This window comes from Saccostrea cucullata, unplaced genomic scaffold (genome assembly GCF_032062105.1).
Source record: "Saccostrea cucullata isolate Sc308-1 unplaced genomic scaffold, CSIRO_AGI_Scuc_v1 ctg430, whole genome shotgun sequence".
In the NCBI taxonomy this organism is placed as follows: Eukaryota; Metazoa; Mollusca; class Bivalvia; order Ostreida; family Ostreidae; genus Saccostrea; species Saccostrea cuccullata.
In genome coordinates, this window is record NW_026930981.1 from 311500 (window position 1) to 332606 (window position 21107).

The following is a 21107-nucleotide window of genomic DNA, read 5'->3' on the forward strand; positions in this document are numbered from 1 at the left end:
TCTTGCGTTTAAACATTGTTATATACATGTACATGTACTTATCATTATAAAGTTTGACTCATGGAGGTTGTGACCAGTCAACACGAGATTCTTACTCGTAGTATGATTCTGATCCCATCTCTGAAAATTTAGGAATCCTTATTTTAAGCCCAGTTCTTAGATTTGTATAATAATAGATTCTGGGAGGTCGATCTCTATTCGTAATTTCCATCTTTTCATCCTACAACTTTTCTTCAACAGAAGTTTGTTAAAAGAGCTTTCTAATAGAGAAAAGCTGAATATTCTTATATTATAGTATTATATCTAAGATTCTTATATTAATCTAACGCCATCTTCTTTGCATCTTTACAGTGCTGTGTCTAAATCTTACTTGTACTGTCACGCAACAGAGTCATGTTTAATTTAGAAAGGTTCTGTTAAAATTTCACACGATGACTTGACTTTGAGTCCTCCTTTTCTCTTCTGCTTTGCAAAACATTTCGAACTAATTTGTTCATGATTCCTTAATTTTATGACAAACTAATAATATTCGGCATTCCCTTTTTCCTATTCGCGAAGATCATTTGAGGCATTAATCCTATTTCCTAATCTTCCTTGACATTGAATACAAATCAGAAGTAGAGCAAACACGGACTTCTAAAACATCAGACTTAGGGTCAGTTGTCATGGAGGTGTGTGCATAAACAGCTGACCGGCCACATCTGCCTTGTGGTTCTTGGCATAATAGGGAAATAACAGAATTCAATACGTAAACAATGATCTAACAATTGTCATTAAAACATCAGTCAGCATTGGGCTTAATGATAAAGTGTATTTGTTGATAAGAGCAACTTGCCAAATGACTTCAGACGAGACTATTCTTGTTTCATTAATTTGTTTGACAATGGCTGCTTTGTATTGAAAAATGGTCGTATGGCAATTAATTTGAAAAACACAAGACTACATAAGACTAGTACTTACCAATTGTATTTGCAAGCAATACTGTTACATAAACCAAAAAAGTTGAATTTAAAAGAGAATCTTGATATCCTCGTAAATTTAACTTATCAGTCAATAGTTTGCCTACTTATAGAAATTGTTCGTACATAAACCATGTTCTTGCGTATCGAATCGACTGAAAACATGAACTCTATAGGCAGGTGATTATGAACGTTTACTTCATGGACTATTACTACATAAGCTTTAAATACAATTCCTAGTTTGTTTTTGGAAACTCTCTAAAATTATTTGAAATTTGTACAAAAGAAGTTGAGTATAAAAAATAAAAAATAAGATATTTTCAATTTGAAGTGAGCTTTTGTAAAAAAAATATCATTTTATCATAATATTATGATACCATGCTGTTTAAACTGGTTTTGTTGATTAAGACGCATTACTACTATCAATACACTAGACTTTTATCATTGAATACGTAACATTATTTAATCTCGAAAGGTAAATCGACTGCATTCCTCTACTAAAAGATAAAATTGAGTCTTCAAAAATGTCTTCGCTTAAATTACTTTGCCTTGAGATATTTGTACTTCCATATGTTTCATCGGAATGTGATTCAGACAATGGACCACCAGGGTCTCCAGAGTGTGTTTTTATTTCAAACCCACTTTATGACAGAAACCAGTGGAGTACATGTGTAACAAACAAATACATGCAAACAGCTTCCAAAGGAAAGTTCTCATGTGTAGAGAAAAATGCAAAATACTGTTATTATCAGTGTATGCTGGAGGAACATAAAATTGAAATAGGTATGGTTTATTTTTGTTTTATGCAGTCCAACTCAGGAGCTTTAAAAGTGTATTATTATTTTAAAAATAGGACATCATTTTAAAAAATTTATTTTGATATTACATGGAGTGGGTCACGTGATCAAATTCTATAACGACTGAAGGGCGTTACTGTTGATTTGATCATGTACCGACTTCATGTCACATCCCAATGAAACTCTAAAATGATATTTTATTTCTAATATTTAAATTTTATTTTTATTTGTGTTACAAGACAAATAGACCCTATTTAGACTTTGTTATGGTAATGCAACATAACGTACCTACAACATCATATGACGTCACAATCGGGACTTTCGAAATGGCTTTGTTTTCCATGCATAATAATGTCTGATCATGTGACCTACTGCATGTAATTGAAAATTGAATTTTAATTTTTAATTAGTATTATATAAATATTAGATATGAAACTTATGTTTTCATTAAAAGGTAGGAACTGTTTCCAAAGACTGCGAGTGTAATAAAAACCAGGCCCTACCAATCAATGATCTTCCTAGCTGGTGTTACAGTCCTTCTGGAGATAATTGTTCCTGGTACACTCAATGTCTGGAGGTACTATTTTACTTGTAATAAATTGGTACATCATATATTGGTAAAGTATAAGACAAATGAATTTTATACTAAATGGGGATGAAAGGATACTTACTCCTCTATTCAACTGATTCCACCTCAGATATCAGATCGATTCTCATTTTGCATTTTTGGGAGTTGAACTATGTTCAATCTCCCATGGGCATCACGTATTTAACATGCGCAGTAATTTGTGTTGATTATATAGAGCCGAAAGCGAGGATACTGTGTCAGCTGATTTACTCCAATGATATTCAACAGAAAACATGCATAAACATCCGCCACAAATAGTTCCTGTCATTTTCTCCTGAATTGATGTAATTAACATAATATAAGTAAATGTAATGATAAAGTAATCTTATTTTGAATATTAGATTTCGTTCAAAGTAAAACTAAATTATAAAGAACCTCGAAAGTTTTTCGTAATGGAACTCATTTTGAGTGTAGCGTCCTACAATGAAAGAAATACGAACGGCAACTCTACAAACTGACGGCAAGCGGTAAATCAAGTCTTCTCGACGCCCGACGGTCCCGGATTTTTAGCAATTTCCTTTTTACCGGTGCACAGAATTTATTCAAACTTTTCATGAACATTTTCTTGGTTTAAATATATTCATTAATGCATAAAAACTTAAGGAAACATCCGAATTCATTACTAAATCAGCAGTATCACCTGCCAAAAGCGGTAAAACTAGTACTCTATTATAAATGTTAAAACTATAAATGGACACCGATGTTTTCGTAAAATCGCGATTAAAAATAACAAAATGAAGTATATATTTTTTTAATAAAAGGAAAGCCTCATTTGCAAACCAGATAATTTGTACGCACACAAACTCTCACATATACCACTGTTTTTTTTATGTTTGGTCAAAATATATTTGTTTTTAACTTGGTACTGCATTTTTCTTCACAATATTAAAAAAAGATTTAGTTCTGACGTACTCCATGTATAATGTTTGTGTAATTGAAATACATTTATATTCACAGAGAAGTTTTATGTAACAAACCTATTATCTCTTAACAGGATGCTGTGTTAAAATCCACATTTTATCAACATTGGTATTATTCCTGCGAAATCGAAATTTTCATAACACATGGTAAAGGTGCAAGGGAAAAATATATTTATTACAAATTTGTAACTGTGAGCAGTGAATTATATAAATGATCAACTGCCTCTAATATGAATATAATGGCAGTGTCCATGTTTTGCAATGGGAAACCCAAAATATGTGTAGGATGAAAAAGTAATAGAAGAAGCAAAACGGCAATATGTAATAAAGATTCTATAATAAATTTCGTTCAGTGGTGTAAGAGGAGTTGCGGAGATGGGTATACCTAAAGCGTAACAAACAGATGGAGGGAAATCCAGATTAATAAATACCCTCCCGCTTTAAATTTCAAGCAGGGGGTATAAAAAAAAGGACTAATGTAGACAGGCAAGCATAATGGCCCATGCATTGTTTTGCTATTGAATGTCTCTGACTGTCTTTCTCAAGACTGTTGCAACTCAAAAAATCTGAAACAGTTGTCTGTATTTGAAATAATAATATTGTTCACTCACTTAACCTCCTGATCATAGATTTTATTTTACACCATGTTCAACTCCCACGAGTGCTTTCAGTACTTTGATTTTTGTTTTTTGGCTACATTGCGATAGTATGGGAGGCATTCTAACTGTAGTGAGGGCTTGTACGGAGACACAGTTAGATAATTCTAACTAAGTGACAAACCATAGATCAAGTTTTTTTTAAAATTTGTTTTTTAACCATCTTAAATAAGCTGTTATGATCGCAGCATGCAAGTATGTTTCTGGTATGTAGAATTAATGACATTTAAACACATCTTATTTTGCAAGGCAGATCGACTTAATTCCAAGACATTTCCTTCATAAACTTGTAATAAACGTAAAGTTCAGATTTTGGGGCACTTTTTCAATAAACAGAAAATTATAAAAATGACATCCTAAGAGAAAAGGGAGGTCCGGTAGTGGGCATATACAGCTCAAAGTACTTTTTCAACTCACATGGTTTTTCGCACAAATTAAGGTAACAATTTTTGCAATTAAACTTAAAATTAACGAGCTTCAGCGCGAGAAATAATCCTTATACTAATGAATATTTTATGTTAAGGATGCATATTCTCTAACATCACTATCTTAAGTTTTAAAACTTGATGTTTCAAAAGGGAATGTGTTTATAAATTGTATGATATTACATGTGTATTATTCTACCATAGGTATTAACAAATTAATTGATCGAGCTTTCTTTGATACTTTTTAGTTGAAATGTTCAAATTGACCTCTTACAGATGAGTATTTTTTTTAAAGTACTTTGCTCATTTTCCGTAATTGTCTTGGTTTTGTCGAAATGCAACGCCGAAAAATTACAAAACTGCATAAAGAAATCATGTCAAAGGATAGGATAATAAAGTATTGATTTCTTTCAACATAGTAAATTGTTACTTTTGAAAATAAAATTCTTTTACATTTATGATCTGAAACTTCGAAATTTTTCGTTGGAAGGTATCTTTCATGATGCTAGATTTCAGAAAGTTTCAAGAAAGTTAACTTTGAAAAAAAACCCTTCTTTTTTACATGAAAAGCAATCGAACAGACAAGAAATACTTCTGTCATCTTGCGCCTTAGTGTCATATCAATGTACAGAAATACAAAAGTTACATAAACTGCACTGTTTCTGTATTTAGGCAAGGCAAAAGTTTACTTTAAAATGGACGGATACAAATAAAGACGGCTGCATTTGACGAAAAACCATGAAAAAATCATTTGGGAACTGTCATAAACTATCATCCAAAACATATAAAAATCCTACCAATTACTATGTGTGAATTATATCTAAGATAATGGAATAAGATCAAAATTAAGTTATAAATCACTTTTGAAATGTACTTTGTTGTCACGTTACACAATTTTGCATTACAACAATGTGACCTTAATTTGTGCGAAAAACCATGTGAGTTTGAAAAGTGCGTTAATCTGTATTGCTTATGCAATACTCTTAGAATGCTTGATTCCAATGGGGTCCTCACAGATTGTAAAGGTTCTACTTAAGCACTAGTGTTTTGATATAAATAAAAATAAATAAAACATAATTAAATGAGAAAAGATATTATAATAAGATGAAACATATGGAAATAACGAACAGTATTTCAGATCAAAAATCAATAAAACAATACAAAATAGGAGCGGAGAAAGCACGGGCCTCCAAAACATCAGAGGTTGAATCAGGTGCCATGGAGGAGTCAGCATCCCCTGCCGACCGGCCAACCCACAGTGTGCTCCTTGTCATGGTCGGGAAAAAGCGGGAAAATCCGACAACAATTCAGTTTGTAAATAATGGCCTTACAATTAGTATGAAAAAGATCAGTCAGCATTTATTTAATTGGATTTTAAACGAGGATTTTAAAATTTCTGTAACATCGATTTGTCAGTCAGTAGGCTGCTTCGGTTCAGAAATCATATTTTCAATGGCTTGTCGTATTAATTCAGTGTGTAGACACCGTATTTTTATAAGTACATTGTATTTGGTATTAAAAAAAACTGTGAAAGGCAAGGAGTATCTATAATTTTATTTTTCAATCACGATATAAGTATTGTTAATTCAACAATATTGTAGATTTTAACAAAAGGTCTGAACGCATTGAAATTCATAGGATTATCATGAGTTTCAAACTATAAATAATGTTAAAATAGATTGATTTGGAATTATGAATTTCAATATAGAAACACAGAAGCCATTGTTAAATCAGAATGTAGCATACAGGGCAATCTATTTAGAATATAAATTTACACGTGTTTTTATCAGTCTTAAAACATTTCGCGTGCTAATTGTGAAAGAGTTAGTTAATTAAGCTAATGAAAAATGTACCATTGTTCAGTATTTGACCAAACTGGTTCACACTGGGACTTGAATCCATATATTTATCGAAGGCAATAAAGCTAAAAGGACAATGTACTTTATATTTATACAAACATCATAATAATTTTCTTTCTATGTCACCTGCTGAGCAGAGACACACTTAAGGATAAATTTACCCAGTGTCTGTCTAGCTCTCCGCCCGTCTGTCTGTCCGTTTGACATACCTTTTTATTTAATTTCTTTTGAATTTTGAGTAACAGGAATTTGATAATTAACATTTATTTTTGAGATCATGACAACGTACTTTGATAATGTAGGATATAAAGAAACTAAAAACTTGAAATTTAGATACATATACTATGAAAATACATCTGCTGACAACTATGGTAAAGAAAGACTTACTTTTTTCAAAGGAGAGTTGAAAACGTTTTTATTAATAAATTGATAAAAAATTATTTGTAAAATTTCATAATATGTAATATTAAAATTAGCTTAGAAGAGTTGGGAATTTATCTTTCTATATTAGTTACAACTAAATAAAAAACTGATCAATCTTAGATTTATTTATATTTTTAATGAAGCTAAAAGCAGTTGACACATGCGTTTCTTGGAACACTCTAGTTTCTTCTCTTTTCTTGTTCTTTTTTTTTTAGCAAAAATTCCCTTGCCAAAAGATGCATCAAACATCATATGCCATAAACAATGGCGTTCGATTTTGCCAGCTTTATCAAGATCACTTTAAGCAGTTCTCAGCAGCAGGTCAGAAATGGATTAATGGTGTTCGTGGATGCTTACAAGTTGCACTAGTACCCTTGTTGCGTCCTTTTCGAAAAGTAACATGTAATGAAATACAAGAAAAAGCATTTGATTCTCATGTAGATTGCTATGTGAATCCCAATAAAGATGTGCCATCCTTTTGTTATTTACCAATCAAAGACATATTCAAAGCCCTTTTCACAGTAGGACCTGAACTTTTTTTAAATTGTATAAACAAACTATATCCGGAGGCATGTGAAAATATATTTGAATCAGCCAAACAACTGATGAACGTAGGATTTGTCAGTTGCCCCAGTCATGCAACTGATGATTTAATTAAAAATTTCCAGATTATATTTTCAAAATCCGTAAAGAAACCAAAAAGATATCGAAGAACACCTACACCAACGAAGGATTACGATGCAGGAACAGATTTTATAGTTAAAATTGAGAAAAGATTACAATGGAAGCTACGGGGAATCACGTGGGTTGGGTATTTTCAGAATAGCACATTGAACACATCAACCGAAAGAAGAAAGAATTCTCGAACATTTCATTTATTATTAGCACCAAGCAAATTGTACAACTTGAACTACAAGACAAATGTAACATGGGAAATAAACATGACCGAAATTTTGAACGAAGTAACTTTTTCATTCAAGAATGGTAGTTTCCCGTCAAATATGATAAATGGGATTTCCATTGAAAAATATAATGTTTGTGGAAATAGGAACTGCTCCAAAATTACATTGGAAGTGAAACCATTACCCTCCATCGTCACAAAAGACAAAAAATATACATTTTGGACAGCAGAGAATGAAATCTTAGTAGTTGTTGGTTTAATTTTTTTCTTAGTGATATGTATATCGGTTTTTGTTTGTTTTAAGAGAAAAAAAATCTAAAAAAAAAAAAAAAAACACGACTCTGCATTTCAGTTTTCCCTATAAAGTCTTTTATAATTCATGCCAATAAACACATCTAAAACCAGCAGTAGTATATGTTTTTTTATTACAGTAATATACGAATTTATTCTGTTCTTTTATATCAAATCACGTACCACTATTGGTTCATATCTTCCAAAAATTGGTTGAAGTGTTCATCATACTTGTGGTATATTATATCTGTTAAATAAACATGATATTGATTGATGCAAAAATACCTAATATTTTACTCCCATTGTGAATATTTTCATGGCATTCTTCTATTCCAATATTTGATTGCTGTGCAAATTCTGGAGACTCCTATTGTGAAAAAGGACTGCATGGTTTATCACCCTGGTCTTCGGAAGTCCATTTTTTGGTACGAGGCTCTTTACATGATTTTTTGAACCTTGGCATCTAATTTCCGAGTGACGTTTGGTCTTTTAAAAGAATGTTCCGGTTCTTGTTCTTCGAACTTAATAACTTGAATATTAAACGTGCTACAAAAAGCGATGCATAGCTTTATGTATGCTGAATATACAATTCGGCCTTTGAGGATTCATTAGTGACTGAAGCATAACACTTGACCTGAAACAGGGTAAATAAGAAAGAGCTACTAAGCTGCGGTGTACTTTTAGTCCAGAGAGCAGAGAGAAGAAGACGAATATTTATGATAAGTTGAGTGAATGACCTTATACATGTATTGAAGCTTATCACAATTATTTTTTTTAATACTTAGTGGATTACCTGAAAGTGATCCGAATATTACTCGTCCTGAATAATGACTACACAGTATCTCTCCTGTTTTCAGAGGCGGATCACTAGTAAAAGGTTAGGACTTGACATCGGGACTGACACTGCTAGCCTGAATAAGGCTTAACATGTGTCTGTTCTGTGACATTTTTGAACCCTCACTTTCTTTTGTAAATAGTAGGCCAACCTTCAAGTGTGATGTTCTCCTTGTAAGGGGAGGACCATGTCTGTATAAATTTGTAGGCTCATCTTTTAATACAATCATTTTAAGAGGAAAATTATTTACTAGCCCAAATCCGAAGTTAGTATTTAGCATTATTTTATGATCATTTTGACCATAACCCGGACGAATCAAAAGAAGGCTAACAAAAGCCACCATACAGCGTCAGTAGACATGAAGGAAATGCTTTTTAAAGAAATATTAATAAATGAAATTCAGGATAGAGACATGCAGTTAAAAGTAAATTATGCTAGGTCAGTAAACCTAAAAGAAGTTGAAGACAGGTCGTAAAATCGGACGCATTTACTGCTGCTAAAAAACGTGTGTATTGGAAGTCCAACGTATGCGAGGTCTACACAGAAGATACCTTAAACGTTAGATCCGATTGCTGTATTGACTTCAACTGTGTTAGGACTATTAAAACAGTGCAGTCGATAGATGAAAAGGCAGCAATGCCAAAGGTAAACAGATTCTATCTCAACAGACTGGTCGAAAATGTAAGATTGTTTGTAATTTAGATATGACCTCACAGTCATAAAAATGTTAGTGGTAACACCTATGATTAACATCTCGAAGGAAAGGTTTATTTTTTGAATCACTTTGGAAAGCAATCTTTAAATGTCATCAGGTGGTAAAGTTATTGCAAAGTGTAATCCCGTACCTTCTACTATGTATATTTAAAAAAGTGCCCCAAATATGGCAAATAGAACAAGCAAATCGGTTCATTGAGTCCTACAGGGCTGTAGTTGTTAGATCCATTGTAAAACATGGAGAGAATTGCACCAGTAAAATGCTTAACTCTTCTGATTATGTTCATATAGTGTAAAAAGGGATGCTGGTTGCTACTATGTCACCCATTGTAAATGTTCACAATAGTGAAAAGACTTACGGACTGTGTGTAATAGAACAGTGGCGATTATTGAATCTACGAATGCATAACAAATTTACAACTTACAATTCTGAAATTTTAATTCATTCGCCTCATCTAGTACAGATCTAGATCAGGCAAATGCTACAAAGCATATAATCGGTGTAGGAGAAACATCTGCTGTCAAGAAACATCCAAGTATTTTACATGTTCACATGCAAGCAGAGGTTGATGAAGTATGAAGTATGTTAATGACATGTAAGGAAGAAATGTTCTCGAAGAGTCAATGCGTCCGTGGTCGACACTAGTCGTCTTAGTGAATAAAAAAACTACTTCAAAAAAATTCTGTCTTAACTATCGAAAAATAAATGAACCCATATTGAAATAAAGAAGAATTTTCCGTTGGAATTTATCTCTACACACAATACCACCACTAGAGACGATGCAATTAATGGATGTATTTGGAGACATCTATGTCGATATCGTTTGAATGTTTACCCCATGGAAGAAAATATGCTGTGATTTCGACAAAGTTCTGACTCCTATTGCGGAATTTACTCACCGGCTCCGGCACAGACCATTGTTAAGCGGTTCATAACCCTGGCAGTGGTAACTGACCGCCTGGAGGGTCACAAGTTTTATGCTAAAATGGACGATCCTATATAATGTTTGCTCAATTGCTGGCCTGTTTAACTGGAAAAGAAGCTTTGATTGGAGGCGAATTTTATTATTAACAAACATCAACAAATAAATTAATGAAAGAAATTGTAAGCTCCCCACGGATGGCCTTTCATAAATGGGGGTTACAAAATATAACATCATACTGTACACACAAGTAGGGCGGTACTTCAATCCTGGTTATCCTTAGGTTTATAAGATAACAATAATTTATTAATCAATTCAGCAATAATAGCATCAGATATAATGCATCAAATAATGAATAGGTGTCCAGTTTGTTGGGAGATAATTTACAGTTGTCTCACCCAAAGTTAGACTAAGTACTGTTATGCTGCTGATACAACTTATCTCAAAAAACCTGGCGAAGCACTTGTTTTTATAACCTTCGGAAGTAGTCATGTGATATAAATTAACCAATGGAAATACTGTACGGCGTCGTTTCATCAATCATGGCACTGTACTAACCGTACAGACAGAGATCTGCCAAGCAGTGTCAAACAAGGCTACCGTACAATGAGGATAATAACTACAAAACGGAATTAAAATGTGAAAAGACAAAATAACTAATAAATATGGATGACAAAAGATGTGTCTATAATAAGTAAGTAAACAATTTCTCTCTAAAACTTGAAAATGTCACATAAGTAAACTTGCTGAGTATGCAGACGATATCGCGGGTGGATAAAAATATAGTGCAAGTTGTAGACACATGTAATCGGGAATAATAATGACTAAAATGAGCAGTAGACCACACAATGATAATTAACATAATAAATAGCAAGTTATTATACCAGTGATATAGCATGAATAACAAGTTTGGTAAAATACGAAACTATGGCTAATACAGATAAGATGTCGGCGGGATGTAAACAACTTCCATGACTCCAACAATTGTGTACAATTATGGCAATGTCAGGCTCTTATTTGATTCAATAAAATCCACCCAGATAATATTCCCAATATATGTTGACACATAAAACATAAAAAAAAAAAAACTAATTAATTAAAGTCTACCCCAGGCCATTGCAATATGGAGATAAAGAAGTCAAGAAGGAAAGTCCATAAAACAATTCCAAAATAGGAGCAGAGCGAACAATGGCCTCCAGAACATCAGAGCACAACATTTTGGTTCAGCAAGGCATCAACAGCTTTACGCCCATTGTTCAGAAGCTAGGTCACATGGATTGCATGACCGAAACAATCCTTCGGCCTGAGCGAATGCTGCGACAACTACGGCTTCACGAATGCAAGAATGCAAATACAACAGAAACAAATTTCTCTGTGGCCTCTAAAGACATGCAACTTTTTGAGACCAGACACGTGAAAATGGAGAGTCTCTCATATTGCTATACCGGCTACACCTCCAGACAAGAGCTGAGACTGATTGCTGTCCAGAACCGACTTACACAAAGGCTCAGATGTACATCCCGCAAACGCCCCCAAAACACAATGGGGGATAGGCAATCCTAGATTTAAAATTTGAAAGCGAATCCCACAGAATGATTTACTATTTATTTTGAATAACCATTTCATAGATGTGTAATATAAATCTTAATATTGCATATTAGACTATTGAATTAAATATATTTTGATAATTATCAAACTCATGTTCATGTCTATTGAGTAATAAGTCTAGAATCTAAAATCTTGTCCAACAAAAGCTTCATATTAGAGCTTCCAAAAAAGCTAAATACTGTAGATCATTTGATTTTCGCGACATCGTAGTTTTGAAAGATAAATATTTACTCTTTAGTAGCGAGACAATATTTTTACAAATTATGGTTACTTCTCTATATACTCTTAAGGAATACAAATAATCCTTTGCGAGCACAGCACATTGCCTAGCTTAATTACGCGAAATGAAGTTTTCGAGAATAAAACGTGATTTACAGTTCTATAGAAAAAGATTCTGTGTTTTTTATGTCAATTCCATGAGAGGGATCCCGCAAGAATAATCATTTTTTTTAAGCACATGACACGAGTCTGTAATTCATTTATGAATTTATTAATGGATTAAGTGACGGACATGACCAATGATGAATCTCAAAAAATCAAAATGAATTTCTAATTTACATACCTATACCGGATTCCTCTAACACTTTAAATACAACCATTCCCATATGATTAATTCAAGACCATGCGAGTTTGCTTGTTGAAATCATTGACAGCTACGTTTACTTACGTTGTCATTGGTCATTTGTCAAATTATTCTGATAAAAGCATTCTCATTGAATCCAAGGATTACTCTAGGGCATTTTTACTACCGATGTAGGGTATTTTTCCCTAGAGAAAAGTTCCACTGGCTTTCCCATTTCCTCCTTTTGATGGATAAAATATCCCTTTACAAAAATAAAAATCTCAAATACTTTTTTCCTTTATAAAAACCGGAAACGAGGTAAAATATTTCAGAATAAATGAAATATGGTTTTACATTTTATGCAATTCAAATGGTTGTAAAAATTCTGACATACAATTGCCTACCCCTCCCCCCGACAGGTCTCGCCCTGCATCCACTTGGTGTCTGGAGTGCCCCCAGATCACTGGGCGATTTTCCCCAATTTCTTCAGAAAAAGTAGTTTCCCCCAAACCTAAATTAATCCATGTTGGTAACATAATATAAGTGCTCTGAAATTACTTGAGTTTCTGATTAGTATTGTCAGGTCCTCCAAAAATCTATCGATCTATCCCATGGATACCAATTGTGTCTCGTTATAATCATAACTATTTTCGTATTCATGTGCAGAAGAATTAATTCGATTGATTAAAAAACTTTTTAAGGGAAAGAAGAAACTTTTAGTGTGGCTTTCAACTTTACTTTTCAATTTCAAAAAGAGGCGAGGCGCAGTGGTTAGAGCATTTGCTTTAGAGTCGCGAAGTAAGGAGTTGATCCATACGGCTTTGTATCCCACTGTGGGACGTGGAGACGGATGAGACCGTATAGACCGGGGTCCTGTGTCGCAGTAGGTGCTGGCATTAAAAGATCTGTCCCTGCTCAATGGCCCTGAGTGCCGAGTGCAACTTCCCACCGGCATATGAATGAAACGACAGGAAAAAGAGGCAAAAAATATTTTGTTTTTCTGTTTTTCTCTCTCTTTTTACAAGCAGTATACCAGGGTTGTCCGTTAAAATCGTGCACAACGCGTTTTTATCGGAAAATAACAGGCGCTGTAAGATTGAATTTTGACAAGGAGCACACGGCGGGTGTGACCGGTCAGCAGGGGATGCACACTTCTCCATTGCGCCTGATCCCACATATGATGTTATGAAGATCCGTGTTTGCTCTGCTCCTGTTTTGTATTGCTTTATGGACTTTGAGATTGAATATTGTTCGTGATCTCCACCTCCTACAAGTATTTATTTATCATATTTAAGTGTATCTTATTTTTCATAAAATATAGAGAAAAGTTAAAATTTCATAAACATGTTTTAATGTACATACACACGATAATTTTTTTTATATAATACACGAGAATTATTTCGAAATAAAAGCATTCGATAGATTTTTGTAAACATTATACTATTTTTTATTCACTATTTCTTGTGTCATCTGTTGGATTTTTGGCAATTTACCAAGCATCCGAAATGGGAAAGTGGTAACAACAACTCATTAAAATTGGCAACGCACTGGAAAGCAGTTCAGTTTTTAATCTTTATTGTACAAGGGAAATGATATTTTTTTTGCGAATTCGTTTTAAACAAATCCACATGTAGAACAAACAGCTGTAGGAATAGCGAAAGACGATGTCAATGTTGACGGCCAATATATAAGATACTATTTATTTGAGGGAAGGATGTGCATGTAGATAACGAACAGTATTCAATATCAAAGTCCATAAAACAATACAAAATAGGAGCAGAGCAAACACGGACCTCCGAAACATCAGAGGTAGGGGCAGGTGCCGTGGAGGAGTGAGATTTCCTTGCTGACCGGTCACACCCGCCGTGTGCTCCTTGCCATTATCGGGAAATCACGGAAAAATCCGTCGTCAATTCAGTGTATAAAAAATGGACTAATAATTAGTATGAAAAACGTCAGTCAGCATTTGTCTCAAGGATAAATTGTATTTGCTGACAAGGTCATAGTATCGACCACAGAATTTACGAAATGGTGACTTTAAACAAGACTGTTGATATTCTTGTTTCATCAATTTGCTTCTTAATAATTTACCTCGTTTTAGAAATCGTTCGTACGTAGAGCATGCTCTTGCGTATCGAATCAACTGAGATATATATACACTCCGTATGCAATTGAATGTAAAAAATAGTGTCCATAACTTTTATACTAATATATCTTATCAAGGTCCAATTTATGCGCGAGATTGGTCACTGACTATTATTTGAAGAATTAAGGGAAACTTAATTATGTGCATCAAAGAAATTCCTTAATTTTAGCGGGAGTTATCCAACTTGTTTTTAGGAATGAGGAAACGTGGCGCTGGTTTAGACACTTTGATATTAGACCCAATTATCTGTGTTTCGTAAGGTGACACAACACATTATATAAAATCTTATAATTTTTTATTTATGCATATATCTATCTGATGTTTGCTATTTTTCGTGATGAAAAATGTAAAAATTTTAGATCACAGTGAGAATTCATAACATTTTACCTTTCAGTACAAAAATATAAATTTATATTTTAAAATACATTTATATGCATTGTGAAAATTGAAATAAACTTTTACAATTTCCATATCATTTTACAAATTCTTACACCATTTTATCTTATTTAATGCCAGTCGCCATTTGACGTAGCGGGTTTGCTCCTGGAGTCACGGACCGGAAGGAATCCATCCTTACGTTGCGGATTTGACTCCCACTGAGGAACATGGATATCGACCCTTAAGTCAGATTGAGATCCCGTGTCGCAGTAATTGCTAGCCAGATAAATATCCCTCGCTGCTCAAAATTTTATTCTCGAAATGGACGTAAAACAAAGAAAATCAATCATGCCACTGTCTTTCAGTACTCACAGTACTTTGATTCCTGCAAAACTTTGATCTATAATTTGGTGTTTGTGCCCTAAAGAGTGGGTATACTGTGTATAGTTGTCATTTATCATGTAAATAATTATAATACATAATGCTTTGATGTTGTTACAGATGCTCACGCCTTTTTTCATTGTTTGAAATGTGCATTTGTATTTTGTTGGAGTATGGCGTGCCTTTAATGTCATTATTTTGATGTTTGATATTAAGCGATAATGTGATTACTCTATATTGTCATGTGAGATTATATTATGTAATTAATGTTGTCCTCACATGAATATTTTTGCTTCGACTCTCAGTGAGAGAGGTTTGTGAGTTTGATCAATAAACTTTCCCGAAATTTTTATAGCGTCCTAAACACTTACTCACAGGGGCGATCTTAGGCACAGTTCTAGTGTAAGAATCGGAGAAAACTGACAATTTCAAGGTCGTTCAAGGACCTGTATTGAAGTCCCGTCGTGAAGTATCAGTACCTAATATTAAAGTGATAGCATATAATGTCAAAGTATCAGCATCAAATTTTGTAGTATCAGCTTATAAAGCAAGGTATCCACAAACATGTAAGGCAGTTGAGGCGTTCCATATCTATATCTCCCATCTGACGAATTTAAATTGTGACCCACTTAACTGCGTCGAAAAGTAAGTTTGTAATGTTTTCATACAAACAATTTATTAATCCAATGAAAAAAATAATTGTACATATAATTTGACATAGTCTACGACGTCACAAATAAATTCATGCTTCTGAGGTGACGCTATTTCGGATTTTGCCGAACTAGACTTGGCACTTGCCTCAAAAGGCCTACTTCCGGAATGATACCAAAACGAAAGTAATTCTTAATTTATTTAGAAAATTGGAGATTAACATAAATTTAATAGAAGTTGAAGATTGTGACGTGGTTATTATAATGCAGAATATACTATTTTTTTTCTTTACTAGACAAGAATAACATCATGCTCTTGACATTGTAAAAATTGATGAAACAGATTTATTACATTCTCAATGGAGAGGACATCAAGTTCTTTTACTAGTGAGCCCGGTAAGGGTCTTTAGAACGTTCAAAGTTCTTCTGTTTAAATATATTTATTCATTTTTTTTATCTATGATGTTTTTTTGAATTTTAGGTTTTTAAAAAAATAATCAGAGGTAAAAAAGATTCAAAAGAGTCATAGTTCAAAAGCCCCACCACCATTTGATGGGATAATATTGTCATCCCTAAAAGACGTTTATCTAGATCTATAAATACATTCGCTTATTTTAAAACATTAGACAAAATCCTGAATTTATTTGTCTATCATTTACATTGTGCAAGTGAAAATATTTTAGAAGGACTTATAAATTAAACTTTGAATAGGACCCAAGACCTCTCTTTGTTCCTAATGAAAGCATATCTTTGAAAACCTCGGGAGAGACTCATGAGGAATCTTCTTATGTCCTAATACAGATAGCAAGTATAATGATGTGAGGATGTGAGTTATAAAACCGGATTAACCTAAAACAAATTAAGAGAACAATTTTTTTTAAAAACAAATATTAACGAGGCCCGATCTAGTTGAAAATTACGAAAACGAAATGATAAAAAATTTTAATTTTTGGAAATATTTTTGTATGTATTATGCTAAGAAAAATTAGAATGAAATTTTGTTACCTTGCCTTTATTGTAGTCAAATGGGGACACTGTCAAGATATAGACCATTTTTCGTGTTTTTATACAAAATTACAAAGTAAAACTCTCCAAAAAACAAAGAAATTGAAAATAAAAAAAAATACAGGATGAAATGTTTTGTTTTTCACATATTTCATGCAATTTTCATTCTTCTCATAAAAAATGAAAAGAAAATTGGAGGTAGCCTTTATTGCTGTGAAAAGGGCGCATTTCAAAACACAAAATTAGGATTTATTTTATCCGACTATATATGAAATAAGTCGCCGTGGATTAACATAACATCAACAAACAACTGCAATACTGTATTAGTTTCTAAAAACTAAATAATTCTTACATTCTGAAATAATTTTCTCTCCATGCTTTATTTTTTTCTTAAAACACGACATTGTTATACGTGGGAAAAGGGAGGGGGGTAAAGGCAACAAATGACGAATTTTACTAATATCATGTATATAGAAAAAAATATATATATCGGGGGTTGCATTTAGATGATTCATAGACTGATTTATTTTAACTCAATCTAACCCATGCATATTTAAGTCCTCAATAAAAAAGGGTGTGTATAAACACTTCAACACATTCAAGGAGAAAGACTAAAATCGTTTACTTTTGGTTGTAGTGTTTGTTTTTTTAACTCACAAATTGAAATAAAAAGGTAAAATTAATGCATATGTACCAAGAAATTGATACCTCATAATAAATCATGATCCAAAGTTGTTTATTAATTAAAAAATATTTTTAAAAAACATGTAAATTATGGAAATACCAGCTTTCTACATGTACATTCTATAGAGCTACCAGGTATGCAAGATCAGCGAAGCATTTTAGCGCAATTTGACGTCATTTTAATTGTGACGTTATTGTGTTCAATTGTGACGGCAGTCAAGGGTACTATGACGTGCCTGAGTCGACGCTGCGTTAAAACGTATGCGCAGTTCAAGTAGATTGGGCCTCGTTAAAGAACAAATAAACAGAAATTTCAACACAGAAAATGAACCAAAAAAAGTGTACAAAATAAATTATAGGGGTGGGACGATATACCGATACAGCGATACATATCGATATTTTCCTCCAAGATACGGTTTACGATACAAGCATTCAAATATCGGTACGAAACGATACACGAACGACCTATCCAAAAATTGAAAATGAAAGTACCTGTCCTTGGAAAATGGCGGCTTGTACGAGCGAAGAGATGATGTTGATATTGAAAACACACTTTAGAACTAATAAGTCGTTGGTTAGGAGTAAAACGTTTTCACTTTTAAGCAACCTCGGAAGATTGGTCGGGAGATTGCACAAGAAAAGTTCAGTATGTAATGCGTGCTATACACAGAAAATATCGTTTCCAGAACATTTGATATGATTAATTGTTAGTCCATCTTGTACTTTTTTTGTTATCTCAACTTGGCTACGGACTTTCAGCAATGAATTTATAAAAATGTAAATGTGATCGATGTTTTTTAAATGAATTTTTATTCAGTGTTCTCTGATAAACTACCCAACTATTTGTATACAACTTCTGAATATAATTTGGTAATAATAGTATGTACATGTATTATTGTTTTTGTAAAGCTTTAGTCAATGAAATTGATGAACTTCAAGTATAAATTTCAAAGCAAACATGATTTGATATAGAATAATTTGTTGATTTAATGTCAAGACAAAAAAAAGAAATAAAATACTAATTCTTTTGAAAAGTTTTATAATTTCTCATAATATCGAGATACGTATCGTATCGTGCCAATATATCGAGATACGTATCGTATCGCAAGATGTGTGTATCGTCCCACCCCTATCACATACACTGAAAAAGCTGATAAGGAATCCGCCCCTCGGAAAGAATAGCACAACCTGTAAAGATAAGGAAAATTGTGTTTGTATCAGCGTTCTACATCTATAACTGTATCTTAAGATGATCAATGAAAATATACAAAAAATATTTTAAATAATTATATCAAATTCAAGTTCTTTCCTTATTTGCATTGAAAGAAGCAGAAAAGTAATTACTATGACAATATTATTGAAGAGTAATAGTAAACTTACGTACACCTTTGCCTTCACCAAAGGCGGGTCTTTTGAATGTGGGAATTTGAAAATACGGATGATGCAATCAACACCATGCTGTAAAGAAATTTCATTTTTAAATCAACATATTGTTTGATGATTTTAAAACATTTTACAAAGACAACGAATACTTGAAGCAAGGATATAATTGTGTTGACTTGAGAATGAAATATTCAAATCAAATGCATATGCTACATACATTTGTACAAAGTTATTGATCATGCACTGGTAGTATAAAAGTCATTTTTAAATGATCTTTTAAAGTCAATGATAAAGGAATAATTCTTACCATTCAAAGTTAATAAATCCCGAGTTTTTTATTGTGGTTTTATGGTGCAAAATCTTCTCATTCAAATCGGCACGGAGTAAGCGCGCACATCTTGTTTACCAGAATTCAAAATTTGGCCTAGATAAGCTGCAATCCACTATACTCTGTAACGCGCTGCCCAGCAGGAAAATTGCATAATAGGCTATCATGACACTGAAACTGACCAGTGTGCCAATCCCTGTCTAATGCCTCAGAGTAAAATCCTGGGAGTGGATCACAGATTTGATGAAGAAAAGTTTCTAAAAGAAACATTAAGAGTTTTATCAAATGCTTATGATTTTTTACATTTATTTTTATTTTAAACTTTGTGTTTGCCTATATCCTTTCATTTATTGATCTTTTGATTTTTTTAATTAAAGAACTTTATAAATGTCTGTTTAATCAATAATCCAAAACTAGAAATCATTATAAAATACCGGAAAAAATCTTTCAATTAAAAAAATACTACAATTCCTCATTTTAACACTATTCTTTCTATATATTCTTTTTTTTCTTCATAAACTAAATTTTAGGAAAATATGCAATCATACATTATTTGAATGTTTTAAGAACATTTTGAAAATAACATTAAAAAATGTTGCAGGCTCAATGAAAAATGAAGTCTTTAAAACAGGAAAACACATTAAATTGAATGTTCTAAAATTATTCTCACAACATACTCTTAAAGTTAATAAATGAATTAAATTGTGCTGCAATTACATAAATGTTTCAGAAACATTTTGAAAATGTTTCCAAAAAATGTTACAAAAACTATAATTAAAATGTTTCAATTGTAGTGAAAATAATTATTTTAGTTAATGTTTTAAAAAAAACATTTTCAAAAAATCCGGAATTTAATGTTTATAACTAACAGTGATATTAAAAATGTTTTAAAAATATTTTTAAAATGTTCATTACATTTTTTTTCAGAAACGTTTAGGCAATGTTTCCGTTTTACAGAAAAAGAATGTTTCATTTCATGTTTTAAGAACGTTTTTAAAACGTTTTATAAGATCTTTAATATTTGGAAGCTATACATACCCTTAGAATAATTGTAAGAAAAATGTTCCTTAAAGGAAAAGGAATGTTTCATATTATGTTTTAAGAACGTTTTTAAAACGTAATATAAAAATCTTTGATATTTGAAAGCTAAACATACCTTTTGAAACATTTTGAAAAAGTTTCAAAAATATTTTAGAAAGATATTCCAAGATTTAATCATAAGCTTCTTGAAAACATTTTAAAAATGTTTTAAAATTTTATAAAGAGAAGAGGAAATGTTTTTAAAATGTTTTTAAAATGTTTAGTCTGAAATGTTTCGAAAAAACCTTTTTACAACTCCAATAAAATGTTTTGTGCTACCTGGGTCTTTATTGATAAAACGTCGTCGGTGCATCTTAGTGTTGGAATGAAGGCCTCAGCAAATGTTTTCTTCTTCTAATGTACATTTTTTGAAAAAAAATAATCTGCTTCATTTGAATACATGAATAGTCCTTATATTATTATATTATAATATAATTTATGAGGTTACTCATGTCTGTCCGTCCGTCTGTCACGCTTTTCTTCCTTAAACTCCTCCTACATTTTACACAGTAGCCTAATCATCTTTTAGGAGTTAAATATTTTGAAAATTAGGTAAAACATCCACGTCAAG

At 32.4% G+C, this 21107-nt stretch overlaps 1 protein-coding gene and 1 long non-coding RNA gene across 2 annotated transcripts in view; both read left to right on the forward strand.

The window, feature by feature from the left end:
* The first annotated feature begins 1447 nt into the window (after nucleotides 1-1447).
* LOC134230837 (uncharacterized) overlaps nucleotides 1448-21107 on the forward strand; it is an 85763-nt gene continuing 66103 nt past the window's right edge. The window contains exons 1-2 of the mRNA XM_062712691.1: nucleotides 1448-1742; nucleotides 2215-2333. Of these exons, the coding sequence (XP_062568675.1) occupies nucleotides 2324-2333 (10 nt within the window). The 5' untranslated portion in view covers nucleotides 1448-1742; nucleotides 2215-2323. The remainder of the gene's footprint in view (nucleotides 1743-2214; nucleotides 2334-21107) is intronic.
* Nucleotides 16029-16886, forward strand: LOC134230830 (uncharacterized). Its single transcript, XR_009984427.1, has 3 exons — nucleotides 16029-16242; nucleotides 16353-16458; nucleotides 16776-16886. It is a non-coding gene; the product is annotated as an uncharacterized LOC134230830 (long non-coding RNA).